Source organism: Cicer arietinum, chromosome 6 (genome assembly GCF_000331145.2).
Source record: "Cicer arietinum cultivar CDC Frontier isolate Library 1 chromosome 6, Cicar.CDCFrontier_v2.0, whole genome shotgun sequence".
Taxonomy (NCBI): Eukaryota; Viridiplantae; Streptophyta; class Magnoliopsida; order Fabales; family Fabaceae; genus Cicer; species Cicer arietinum.
Window position 1 is genome coordinate 20514423 of NC_021165.2, and position 12961 is coordinate 20527383.

Sequence of the window (12961 nt, forward strand, 5' to 3'; positions counted from 1 at the left end):
TTTTTGTAAAAACTAGATTCTTTATTTAAAATTAAATATATGAATTGGTAAAACATATATATTTTTTAAAATAAAACTCGTGTACGTATGTATGCTAGTCCTATTTATTTACATTTGATACTTAGATTTAATGTACTCATAAGAGGAAACAAATTAAGCATTTCGATTATCGAAATAATATTTTGGTAATGTATCTATCATATGCACTAATCAACTAGTCATGAAAAAATGTGCATTTGTCTAATATGAACTTCTCATGAAGAGTCGAAAGGTGGACATAGAAAATTCAAAAAATAGTACAAATGGGGTTGGTTGAAAAAATAAAAAAATACAATGAGATCATTCAACTTTATATTTTTATTTATTTAATCAAAGTGATAGCAAATCTAGACGTGTATAGAGAGAGAATATTTAGCAGTGGTCTTAAATATTTCGAAATTATTACACCTAGTTTATATTGCTTGTCTCTAAATATATTGATATTTTCTTTATCCCTTTCTATAATACACATTTCAATTTTTCAACTATGTTAGTTATTTCTCAACTAACTTACCTCTAATTATATTATATAATTTTCGGCGTCTTGGAATAAATCATACAATAGAATCATAAACTAATTCTCACTGTTAAAGAATAAATTAATAATATTTCAAATCAACAAATTTAATATTATAATAATTTTTTAATTCTCATGGTTTAGTCAACAAAATCTTATATAAATAAACAAATGTAAAATCGTATTACAAATATTCTCAATATCATATATATAAATTTCTTATTCATTTTATCTCACAATGAATTACTCATTCTACACAAATTAAATAAGTATGTAAAAAATAATAAAATATTATTTTTACTAAATCATTTTTATCAATTATTGGTGTATTCACTATTATTATTAATGACGCAACGCGAAAGATATTAGATAATGATGCATTTAATATTAATTAAACATATAAAATGGAAAAATGTATTTCCTTAAATCCAATTTTAAATGTCATTTTTACTATTTTACACTGCTTAAAAAATCTATTAGTTTATATGAAAAATATAAATTATGAGTTATTTTACGAAATTATCATTCATTAATATTATGAGAAAGAGAAACTAATAGAGTTCCGAGAATATAAAATAATTAATAATAATGGTACGTATGATAGGAAAAGAAACATGAAAATGTTTATAGATATTATAAAATAACTTGTATAATAATTATTTTTTACATAGTGATATATAATTTGAGAAAAATAGAGTGATTAATATTACAATAAAAATTGAAAGTGTCGTTCCATATTTTTTACAAATAAATTACTTGTAATGAGTTTGAATGTCACTCAATCATCTCTGTTTCTTCAAAACTTGCTTTTTATTTTAATATTTTTTTATTGAATCGAATATTTATATTATATAAATTATGTTTGTAAAATTATACACCAATATAAAATTATTTTATATCTTATCATGTAAACACCCTTTTCAATTTTTATACCAATGTAGCGCCAATTTAGAGTAGGGTGAGAAATCGTTTTAAGCAAAATCGATTTCCCGAAACAAATTTGTTTGTTTTTTATTTAGTGAAGGTAAGTAATCGGTGGGTGGCAAACCGATTTTCCATTTTGCTTTTTAAAAAATAATTAAATTTAAAAATCAATTCTAATTAATCAATCGTATTTTATTAAATAATATAATAAATATTTTTAAAATATTATTTTAATCTTATTAATAGTCATATAAATTAAATTCATTAATATTTTATCTTTTATAATATTTAATTATTAATTAGTAATCATTGCTAATGACTAATGATATATTGTTAATTATCTTTTTACTTAACGAACCTGAAAAAAACTAATGATATCATTCGAAGCAGAATAACTTAATTGATTAATATTTAAAAATAAGATGAAGGAGGTTTTAAAGTACAAACCTACACTTTTTTTTTTGTTTAGTATACAATTATTGCATCAAAAGTAAATATATATGTTACCGTATCTAAAGTAAACATAACTAAAAATTAAAATTAAAGATAGTTTTATTGTAAATAATTTAATTATTTATATTAAAAAAATATTATTAACTATTATAAATTTAATTATAAATAAATTTGACTTTTTAAAATATTGTTGAATACTATTTTATTAATATATAAATTTTCTAAAAAAGTTGGCCTATCTCATATAAATTAGCCCAACGGTTGCATAGAACTCACATGTAATAACTACATAATAAAAAAATAATAACTAAAAAATAATGCATTTAATCTTTATTTATACTTAAATAGATCGAGTTCCATTTTCTTGTATGTAATTAATTATATTCCGATTGAGAAGTTAGTCTCCGAAAACCCGTCTAGATACTAGAACGCCAGTTTACACAAAAAAAAGGTGAAGCTAAATTAGACGTGGACTGACAACTTATAAGTTGTAACGATTTTTTTGGACACACAGTAACGGTAAAACTAAAATGTAATGATATATATAGTTAATTAAAATTAATAATGTATTAATTAAATTGATACTGTATCCTGGTAAACAAGGGCAAGACGCTGATTTTCTACCCTAACCCAAGTGCGTTGCGGCTGTGTTATACCCTCGCTCATATTCTCCTTCTCACTTTCCACTCCGCGGTTGTTTTGGCGGCGGAGCTTCTTCATCTATCCGGCGAGCGAAGATTCCGAGGTGACGTAATCAGATTCAATTACCTGCTAAAATGACGGAAGATCTTAAAGTGCCGAAGCTTCCCGTGGAAGGAAAACGTAACATCCTCATCACTAGTGCTTTGCCTTACGTCAATAACGTCCCTCATCTCGGTAACATAATTGGATGTAAGTTCTCTTTATCATCGATTCATTTTTTTCTTCCAGAATTCACATTTGCACATTGAATTTGTTTGTTCATGTAATCGATTGAAATATTTTGTACATTTCTCGTGTTCGTAGCTTCGAGGTTCACGATTGTTGGTTTGATTTTGAGCAGGTGTGTTGAGTGCCGATGTGTTTGCTCGGTACTGTCGTCTTAGGGATTACAATGTTATTTACATATGCGGTACCGACGAGTATGGTACAGCAACAGAGACTAAAGCATTGGAAGAGAATTGTTCTCCCAAAGAGATTTGTGACAAGTATTAATTTGTTTCCTCTTTTATGCTTTTTCCTTTGCATTTTTAAATTTAATTTAAGTAACATTTGTCTGCTTGCTTATTGTAATTGTGTAAGTTTTGATGTTCATAGGTTTGTTTGGATAGATATCTTAATTAAGCCTTTATAACTTAAATACTTACATAAGTGTTTATGTATAAGTCAATATTTTTGTCACAGAAGATAAATAAGTTGAATTATGTTCATGTAAAATAAGTTGTCTTTATTAGTTATCCTAGAGAACTTATGAAAATAAGCTAAAAACAATTTATTGACATGACATCAATTTTTTCCATAAGGTTTCCCAAACAATCTAAAAAATTCAAATCAGCTAATACAAACAGGTTCTTATTTTGTGATGCTTAATGGCTCAAGCATTGGCAATGTTGTTTCACTAACCCCTAACTTTTACTAGCCAAAAGGCTCCGAGGAACAGTTGCCGCAAGCCTATATTTTATAGTGTGTAGGTTGTTATGTTGGTATAGCATCAATGTGGACTAGAGTTGTTAACACAAGCTAGTTCCATTTTTTGTAATTGTGTTTTTGATTTAAGGTTGTTACACTTGTTTGGCACTGAGTTGCTCCTTGAGCAGAATTTCATCACTGATATTTTCTGTGTGTGTTTGTAGATACCATGTTATTCATAAGGAGGTCTACGATTGGTTCAATATAAGTTTTGATAAATTTGGGCGGACCTCTTCCCCTGAGCAAACTGAAGTTTGTCAAGCAATTTTCAAAAAGATACATGAAAACAAATGGCTCTCTGAGGACACACTACAGCAGGTATTCAGTTGTTTTTTATTTCTTTGGCTAGAGTGTTTATATTTAGACATTTTATTGGTTATTGTTGGCATCATACTCTCCAATTTTGTTGAAAATTGGGTTGTTTCACCGATTTTTGCAAGGGTATTTATTATGTTTTGCTTCAATGTCTACAAAATTTCAGCTTTACTGCGATACATGCCAAAAGTTTTTAGCCGATCGCCTCGTGGAGGGTAACTGCCCAATTCCGGGGTGCGGGTATGATTCTGCTCGAGGAGACCAATGTGAGAAGTGTGGAAACCTTCTAAATCCAACAGAGTTGAAGATTCCCAGGTGCAAGGTAGTAAACCCACCCTTCCCTAAATTTTGGCTCTCTGTTGTGCTGATTAAAATTAACTAATTGTATCCTTCCCATCCGTGGAAGCATTTCTGTGTTATATGTGTGATTGTTTTGGATGAGGCTACATTTGGGAGTTACAAGGGGAGAGAGGGAGGACTTTGGAAGAGATTGAAGGCCCTAATTTTGGGAACTAAAAGAAACCTTTGGAGGAGGGCTTTAGAGGTGTTTTCAAAATCTCCAAACACTCACTTATTTCTAAAAAGTCCCAAACATGGGGAAGACTCACCATTAGCCTCTTCATCCTCTTTCCTCCCCTCCGAAACCACCCCTCCCAAACAACCCTTAGCAAACTGAATGGATATCCTTTTTTTAAAATACTTGAACTTTTAGTTGCTTCGAGTTTCATTGCCCCCTCTGTTCCTTGCAGTTTTGTTTTCCCTTTTCTTTGTGTTTAATTATTTGATTCTTCTTTGTTTAAAATTAAATTACATGTTCTGAAGTAGACACATTTATTTACTTGTCATATTCAAGTACACTTACATAGTTGTTTGGAAGTCAAGAGAAGTTTTATGGTGGGGTGTTTTGGCATCTGTAACAGGTTTGTCGAAATAGTCCTCGTATTTGTGATACAGACCACTTATTTCTTGAGCTCCCTCTGCTGAAAGATCAATTGGAAAAATACATCAACGAGATGTCCGTGGTCGGATCATGGAGTCAGAATGCTATTCAAACAACAAATTCGTGGTTCAAAATGGGATTAAAGAAACGTTGTATTACCAGAGATCTGAAGTGGGGGGTTCCTGTTCCACATGAAAAATACAGTGACAAGGTAATTTTTACCTTTGGGCCTTTCAAAATGTCTGTTTTTTTTCATTCAGTAATTTTATAAATTATATTCTTTAAAATTGGAAGGTCTTCTATGTTTGGTTTGATGCACCTATTGGATATATATCAATCACGGCATGCTACACACGTGATTGGGAGAAATGGTGGAAGAACCCCGAGAATGTGGAGCTGTATCAGTTTATGGGGAAGGACAATGTGCCATTCCACACTGTAAGTTATTATCTTTATACAATTTGAGGATTTTATATGTTATTATCTGCTCTAATCTTCGCTTGGGATTACGTATATCAATGTCTTATCTTCTATCGATTTCCTACATTGATCCATGATTCTCTGGCTGAGTTAAAAAATTCACGTTTTCAATTTGTTTTTGAAACAATTTTATGTCCCAGACTCCCAGTTCTGTAAACGGATATCAATCAGACACAAAGTTGCATCCTTTAGCAGATTTTGCGTTGCTATTATATTGTGGAGGTTCAAACCCCATTTTTTTTACTTTTCCTATTTTATTTATTTATATTTTTGTCACTTCATTGACGTATTTTTATGGCATCAGTCAAATCATAACCTTCCTACATTCATTTATATCACAATTCATGTTTAAAACAAATCTCCGTTCATCTTGTCCACTGTCATGAGCTCAAGTTCAATGATTGCGTGCAGCATTTCCAGTCATTCCGGTGTTTTCCACCACTACTGATCAGTGGTTTACCGTTATTCAATATCAACCATGCACTTTATTCTCAATATGCTAAGAACCTCTCTGTCCTCCCCATATTGCAGCATGCATCTCTGTTTTTTTCCTTTCATTTTTAACCCCTTAATTCTGTTTCTCAAGCCTTCATTGTTTTGTATTTTAAGTGTACGGCTTATTAATTTGGAAAATGTATTCAGTTTTTCGTCTTTTTAGTGTACTTATGTTGAATCTATAATCTTTGATATAACGACCATCTTGCTTTATTGTTTTACGGGTGGCTTGCTCTGTGCTGCTACCGGGGATTGCTAACTATGGTTCAGTAATATTGTATACTAGATATTTCATGCATTATTGTTTTTCAATTTTTTGGATTAGATCACTAGAATGTAATGCTCTCTTTGTTCTTTTTTCTCTTTGTTTTTGTATGAAATTTGGTGCAAAGGCTATATGAATAATGTTCAAATATGCTCTTTATTATTTTCTAATATATGTGCTTCTGCCACACGACCAACCAATTTCTTAGCATGCAACCTCCCCCAGCCACTGTCACATGTTATTTCATTACCATCATTTATTCTAGTTTCTGTGAATTCTTCTTACCACTTGTGAAATTATCATGCTGTTTACTTTGATGCAGTCTTTGTTACTGTTTTGAGTCCAATATTGGATAGTGGTATGGCTGAATTTGTTATTGGGGGCCTTAACAGCCTGGTTTTGTGTGGTTGAGTTACGGCTAACCCACATTCTAAGATGATATCAGAGTCTATTCTAGATCAAAAGCATGAGTGCGGCGTGTTGAGAGTCTCACATTAGATATCGATGAATAACGGTATTGAGTAAGCTTTGAATTAGTCCTAACCCAAATTCAAAGATTTATTCCGAACCCTAATTCAAAGAGTTGTCAGGACAATTGTTAGTTGTGAATTTATGGCAGCAAATTTGACATTATTTTGATTTAAACAACCAAATATTTTGATGACTGAAAATATTGAACTCTCTGTTATAAATGTTCAACACACCTCGCCATTATATTCGTTGTTTCATCTTCGTATTTTGGTTGGGTCTAACTCAACCACACAAAATTGGCTTTTAAGGTGAGGGACGACTCTCACTTTTATACATTTTTCGGGATATATCTCATCCAATTTGGGATTCTCAACATTTCGTTTGAGTCAAATTGGAACCATTTTGCTGTAAGTTAAGAAGTGTATTTAATTGAAAAGCTCTATCTGCTCGCCACATTAATTAAGTGCATGTTTGTGTTAGCTTTTTTGAGCAGCTCCCATAGAGAGCTGAGAAATAGTTATATCCCCTAGAAAAAGTCTTTCCCAATATGTTACAAGTATGACGTAAATCCTATTCAACAGGTGTACATCCTATGCTTTTGCCTTTAAGTACTGAATTTGACACATGCTATTTTGCCCTTATGTAATGCCAATGGATCTCTTCAGTGCTTGTAGTCTTGGTCTAGCAGCTATTTGCTCATTGAAGTTTTAAAACAAAAGCAACTAGAACTAGCTTTTCATTGGTAGATAGAATGGGTTGTATTTTATGGATGTCGGGGAAATAGTTCATCGTGAACTGATGGATTTTATTCTTCAGGTAATGTTTCCATCTACTCTACTCGGAACCGGTCAAAATTGGACTTTAATGAAGACTATTAGTGTTACTGAATACCTGAATTATGAAGCAGGTTTGTAGTATGTTTACCATAACAGTAAACATTTTCTGCTGTCATTTCTTATTTACACTTTTAATTTTGAAACTGCCGTTGTTTTTTCGATAACAGAAATGCATCTTGTTTTCACTTTGTTTCACGTTTTCAAAGACTTGCTTAAGAAATAGTGAAGACAACTTTTTTTATTCTCACCAATCTCTATCCAAATATTGGAAAACAGGAGACAAAGTGAAAACAGCGTGCCCGTTTTGTAGTAGAAAATGAAAACAGATGTTTTCAGAAATCAAACAGGGTCTACGATTCAATAGAAATGATAATGTTTGCCATTTGACAGTTTTCAAGTAACAAAATTTTACTTATGATTTTTAGGGAAGTTTTCTAAGAGCAAAGGCGTCGGGGTATTTGGTAACGATGCTAAAGATACTAGTATTCCAGTTGAAGTATGGAGATATTACTTGCTCACAAATAGGCCTGAGGTAAATCTATTCCAAGAGATTCCTCATTAACACTTATTATATTTCTCTTGAAGCATAAAAATACGTTCTATTTCCTCTTCCTCTATTGAGTACGTTGAATGTGATGCATTTGTAGGTATCAGATACACTTTTTACGTGGTCTGACTTGCAAGCAAAATTAAATAGTGAGTTGCTGAGTAATTTGGGAAACTTCGTCAATCGAGTTTTGAGTTTTATTGCCAAACCTGCAGGTTGGTTTAGCTCTTTGGTAATTTTTCGCTTGAAATATCTGTTTAGTAGTTGCTACAAATAATTAGGAAATGCATACATGAAGACTGTCAGTGTATTTCTTGGAGCATTGATTAATAATTGTCCTTTATCACAATATGCGGGACGTTAGCAGATTTTTATATGGTTTTGTTTCTTCATCATTCCCACCATTTATTAAAGTTGTTTTCTGATGCTGTCTTGTAAAGGTCAAGGATATAATTCCATTATTCCCGCTGTTCCTGATGATGTAAGTGCCGATTCCCATGACCCAACCAAAAAATTGTCCAACAAAGTTGCTGCATATTTGGATCAATACATAGAAGCAATGGAGAAGGTTTCTAATTTACCTTTTGAAATAGCATGATATATTAGGACATATTTGATTTTGTTCTTGTTTGTTTTTAATAAATAAATTGAAATGTATTTTATAAATCAAAATATGGAGAAGCAACCCAACAATAAAAAAAATGAGAAAATAACAAACTAACCACTCTAGGTTGTTCTTATTTTTTGTTCAAAAAGGTCAGTAACAAGAATGAATTTTGAGAACATAAAACACCTATTTGAATATTTTGTTTTTGTTTTTTTTAGAACAACAAATTTTAGAAACTGCAATTAAACAAGCCTGCAATCACCAGAATGCACTTTTTTACTTACAATCTGCTTATTATCACAGTCTGATGGTATTTCTTTTTGCAAAACTGTAAAGGTTAAACTAAAGCAAGGATTGAAAATTGCAATGAGCATATCTGGTGAGGGGAATGCATATTTGCAGGTAAAATTTCTACATTCTCTATTTTTGCTTTTCTCCTAACACCCAAAATATTCTTTTTTACTTATATTTTTATGCTGATATTAATGGATGTGCAATAAACTTTGTAGGAAACTGAGTTTTGGCGCCTCTACAAGGAAAACCAATCTCTCTGCTCCCTTGTTATGAAAACTGCCTCTGGCATTGTATATCTTCTTGCTTGTTTATTGGAACCTTTTATGCCATCTTTCAGTATTGAGGTAAAATAACTTGCCTACATATTTGTGTTCCTCTTCTGTGGGTATTTCGTTTAATTTTGATTACTTATTCCAAGACATTTCTGGTACTTCTCTGTTTTCTGGCACTGAAGGTATTCAAGCAGCTAAATTTGTCGGTGGAGACACATCTTTCACTTTCTGACGATAAAGGAGATATTGATAGAGTAAAAAGACCCTGGGATATTCTAAGCGCTGGGCATACAATTGGAACACCAAAGCCATTGTTCAGGGAGCTGGTATGTAAGATGCTTTGAAAATTAATAAAGGGATTGAAATTGTGCTTTTTCAAGTCATGATGTATTCAAAATCCTTTACCAGAAAGATGAAGAAGTGGAGTTCTACAGGAAGAAGTTTGAAGGAAGTCAAGCTGATAGGCTTTTGCGTGCAGAGGTCGAAGCTGAAAATGTTGCTGAGCAACTGAAGAAAACAAAAGTTTCAGGTGTTTATTGCATCCATTTCTAATGAGTTTTAAGTTTTGAAAGGTCGACAAAGATAAGTAATGAGGTATTATCATTATATTTTCATGAAAACATAAACCTCAAGAAGAAAAATGGATAAGGTATATCCAAGCTACCTTAAGAATATCTCTAAACATTCCAAAAACTCAAATAGACTCTCGTCTCACCTCAAAGAATGTGACAACTTGCTCCATTCCGCAAAAAGCTAAATGACATGAACAGTTGGACCTTTTGTAATGCACTTTAACCTCAATGCATTGCATATTATATTTTCTGAAGACTTCTATAATCCATACGTGTTATGAATACAGTAAGAAACAGCAACCAGTTTCCTTACATTGATTTGGGCCACTGTTTGCAACAGATGGCAATGTAAAGAAAAAATCAGCAGCAAAATCCTCTAAATCATCAAGTGAAGCCAAAAGCAAGGCTTCAGCTGAACCCGATATTTCCATCACAAGGCTTGATATTCGAGTTGGTCTCATTAAAAAAGCTGAAAAGCATCCAGATGCAGATTCACTTTATGTTGAAGAGATTGATGTTGGTGAAGAACAGACAAGAACCGTTGTCAGTGGACTTGTCAAGTATATACCACTTGACGAAATGCAGGTTTCTTTTTGGTTCTGACGTCTATATTATTTTTTAAATGACAAGTTGTGATGGTAATGTTTTTTCTATTGATTAAGTAATTAATGCTAATAACTTTCTTCAGAACCGAAAGGTCTGTGTTCTTTGCAACCTAAAGCCAGCGACCATGAGGGGCATTAAATCCCAAGCAATGGTTCTTGCTGCTTCCAATGATGATCACACCAAGGTAAGGAAGAAAACAATGCCTTTTCCTTTTCAGCGAAGTGTGAAAAGAGTAGAGTACTAAATATCTTATTGCTGTGTGCCCTTTAGGTTGAGTTGGTTGAACCACCCAGTTCTGCTTCTGTTGGAGAAAGAATTACATTCCCTGGGCATGAAGGCAATCCTGATGAACTATTGAACCCAAAGAAGAAAGTTTGGGAGACGTTGCAAGTGGATCTGCACACTAATGAGAAGCTAGAGGCATGCTACAAGGATATACCACTCACCACATCAGCTGGCATTTGTACGGTTTCGTCCATAAGCGGTGGATCAATACGGTAGACAAACATCGAGTATTGCTGTTCAGAGTGAGAAGAGAAAAAAGTTTAAAAGGAAAAAAAAAGCATATTTTAGTTGACTCGCAGATTTTGTTAGTTTTTCGTGTTGGCATGTTTGTAGAATTTACATCTACATTGCGTAATTTAACTTAATTTTTGCTCCCCCATTTTAATCGCTTATTTTGGACGAGCTGGTGCCAAGTGCCAACTTGTTATCATCATTTGATTACATTTTAATTTTATCTCCGGATTTTCTTTCTCGGCTGATCTATAATTCTCCTATTTGGGAACTGTTGACACTTGTGATGTTGGGATTTGCTTTTTACGATTGGATTTCCATTTAAGTTGGAAAGTACTTGCCAAGGAAAATAGATTATTTTGAAGATACCTAATCGTGATAGAGCATCTTGATCGGGAGATTTAAATCTTCTACGGTCCAAAATAAGCTGCAAGAGGTTTTGTGCCCTGAAATATAATATTTTTAGAACAAAACGTGTAAATAAATATATAGATTTATTTATTTTACTAACTTCAAATCCTTTGATCATGAATTACCCACGCTCTTTGAATAGCCATTGTCAATTGTTATCTACGGATACTTTGTTATCTACAGGTAACTAGGTAACTGATGTGGGTAATGCTAATCCTTGTTCCATCAGGTCAAATATATCGTCTCAAGTGATTTTGGCCGAGTCATTTGACCTCGGTTTGGGTCTTTTTAGCCCATACCGATACACAAGCTTCATAAACTATTAATTACCAGTGTAGTTAATGGTCTAAAGTAAAAAATTTGAGCGTCCTCTACTAGCCCCTCTTACACCTGAAGTATTAGTAAATGTGATAGGTTTGCAAAATATTTTATTAATAAATATTGTCACTGTTTGAATGTGTGTTGCTTATGGTGACACATTTTAAGTATGTCGGCTTTCTCCCTCTTGATTGTTGCGCTATTCATTCATATGTTTTATGTATCTTGTTTGCATATTTTTTTCATTGGCCAATGACAATGTTCTTGTTGTTATCGGCTTAGGAGACCAAGAACAAATCATTGATAAAAAAACAATACCTTGTTGATACTTTTATGGATCGATGTTGGAACATCCTCATCAACAAAAGGGTATTTCCACTTTTTATTGCTCACAAATGGCATAACGTTCATGCCTGTGCCATGCTCCAGTGGTGGGTGTCAAATTGTTATGGCTACATGTGGTGGTCTCTATCCATTGTGTCACAATGGTTTCCCCTTACTGTATGGTGGTATTTTTCTCAACTCTCCTATCTCCTAATCCACTAAAGTTGACATGGTGCAAGTGAAAATACATGAGATTCTTTTTGTTAGTGACTAACTTTGTTCTCTCGCTAATGCACGCCCATGCAAAGGCATGGAGAGTACTATTGCAACTGTTGAAGATCTTCAATTTCATGGAACAATTGTAATTGTTGGCGAATTTGTTCCTCAATGTAATTTATTTTTCTTGTGACACGACGATTTTTAATGTATGATTCTGAATTTTATCTGCTATATGCATATTAACGAAGTGATGGATGGTTGCTTCACATATTATTTATGTAATATTTGTTTGATTTATTGGATGACTATTTTGCATTTTTCTATTTTTAAAACTGAGTTTATTTGTTTAAATGGTCACATCTTCTAATTGATGGCAAATATGTCTTTATATTGATAGATGGTTATATTTTATGATAGAACAAGTTGGTGTTTCTTTGTAGCAAACAATTAGATCTTCCGACTTAAGACAATTCGGTTTTGAGGACGATTATTTCACATCTTTTAACTTATGGAAGTCAATGTTCAATTTTAGTAAACGATTGCATTTTCTAACTTATGACAAGTTAGTTTTCTTGTTTAAAGATTACTATTTCACTTCTTTTGACTTATGACAAGGTAATGTTCGATTTAATTAAATTATTACATCTTCTGACTCGTGTCATGACACTAGTGTTTGAGTTTTTCTTTTCTCCGATATATATCATTGTTTGAGTTTAAAGACGATTATTTTACATCTTTCGACTTATCACTGTGAATTTATGTAAAAACATACCATTTATATAATTACGATTTTCAACTTAAGTCGCAAAAGATGCAAACAATTCAAATTTATTTTTGAAAAATATTAAGTTCAAGTTTTGGTCTATATATTT

General features: G+C 32.3%; 1 protein-coding gene across 1 annotated transcript; it reads left to right on the plus strand.

The window, feature by feature from the left end:
* The first annotated feature begins 2512 nt into the window (after nt 1-2512).
* LOC101492339 (probable methionine--tRNA ligase) lies at nt 2513-11057 on the plus strand. The gene is made up of 17 exons (XM_004505554.4): nt 2513-2824; nt 2976-3120; nt 3766-3919; nt 4083-4238; nt 4837-5067; nt 5151-5294; nt 7384-7474; nt 7829-7935; nt 8051-8165; nt 8391-8518; nt 8894-8959; nt 9067-9195; nt 9306-9449; nt 9532-9652; nt 10036-10280; nt 10384-10485; nt 10572-11057. Exons 1-17 carry the CDS (start codon nt 2710-2712, stop codon nt 10800-10802), a joined length of 2424 nt encoding a protein of 807 aa, XP_004505611.1. The 5' UTR covers nt 2513-2709; the 3' UTR covers nt 10803-11057.
* The last annotated feature ends 1904 nt before the right edge of the window (nt 11058-12961 follow it).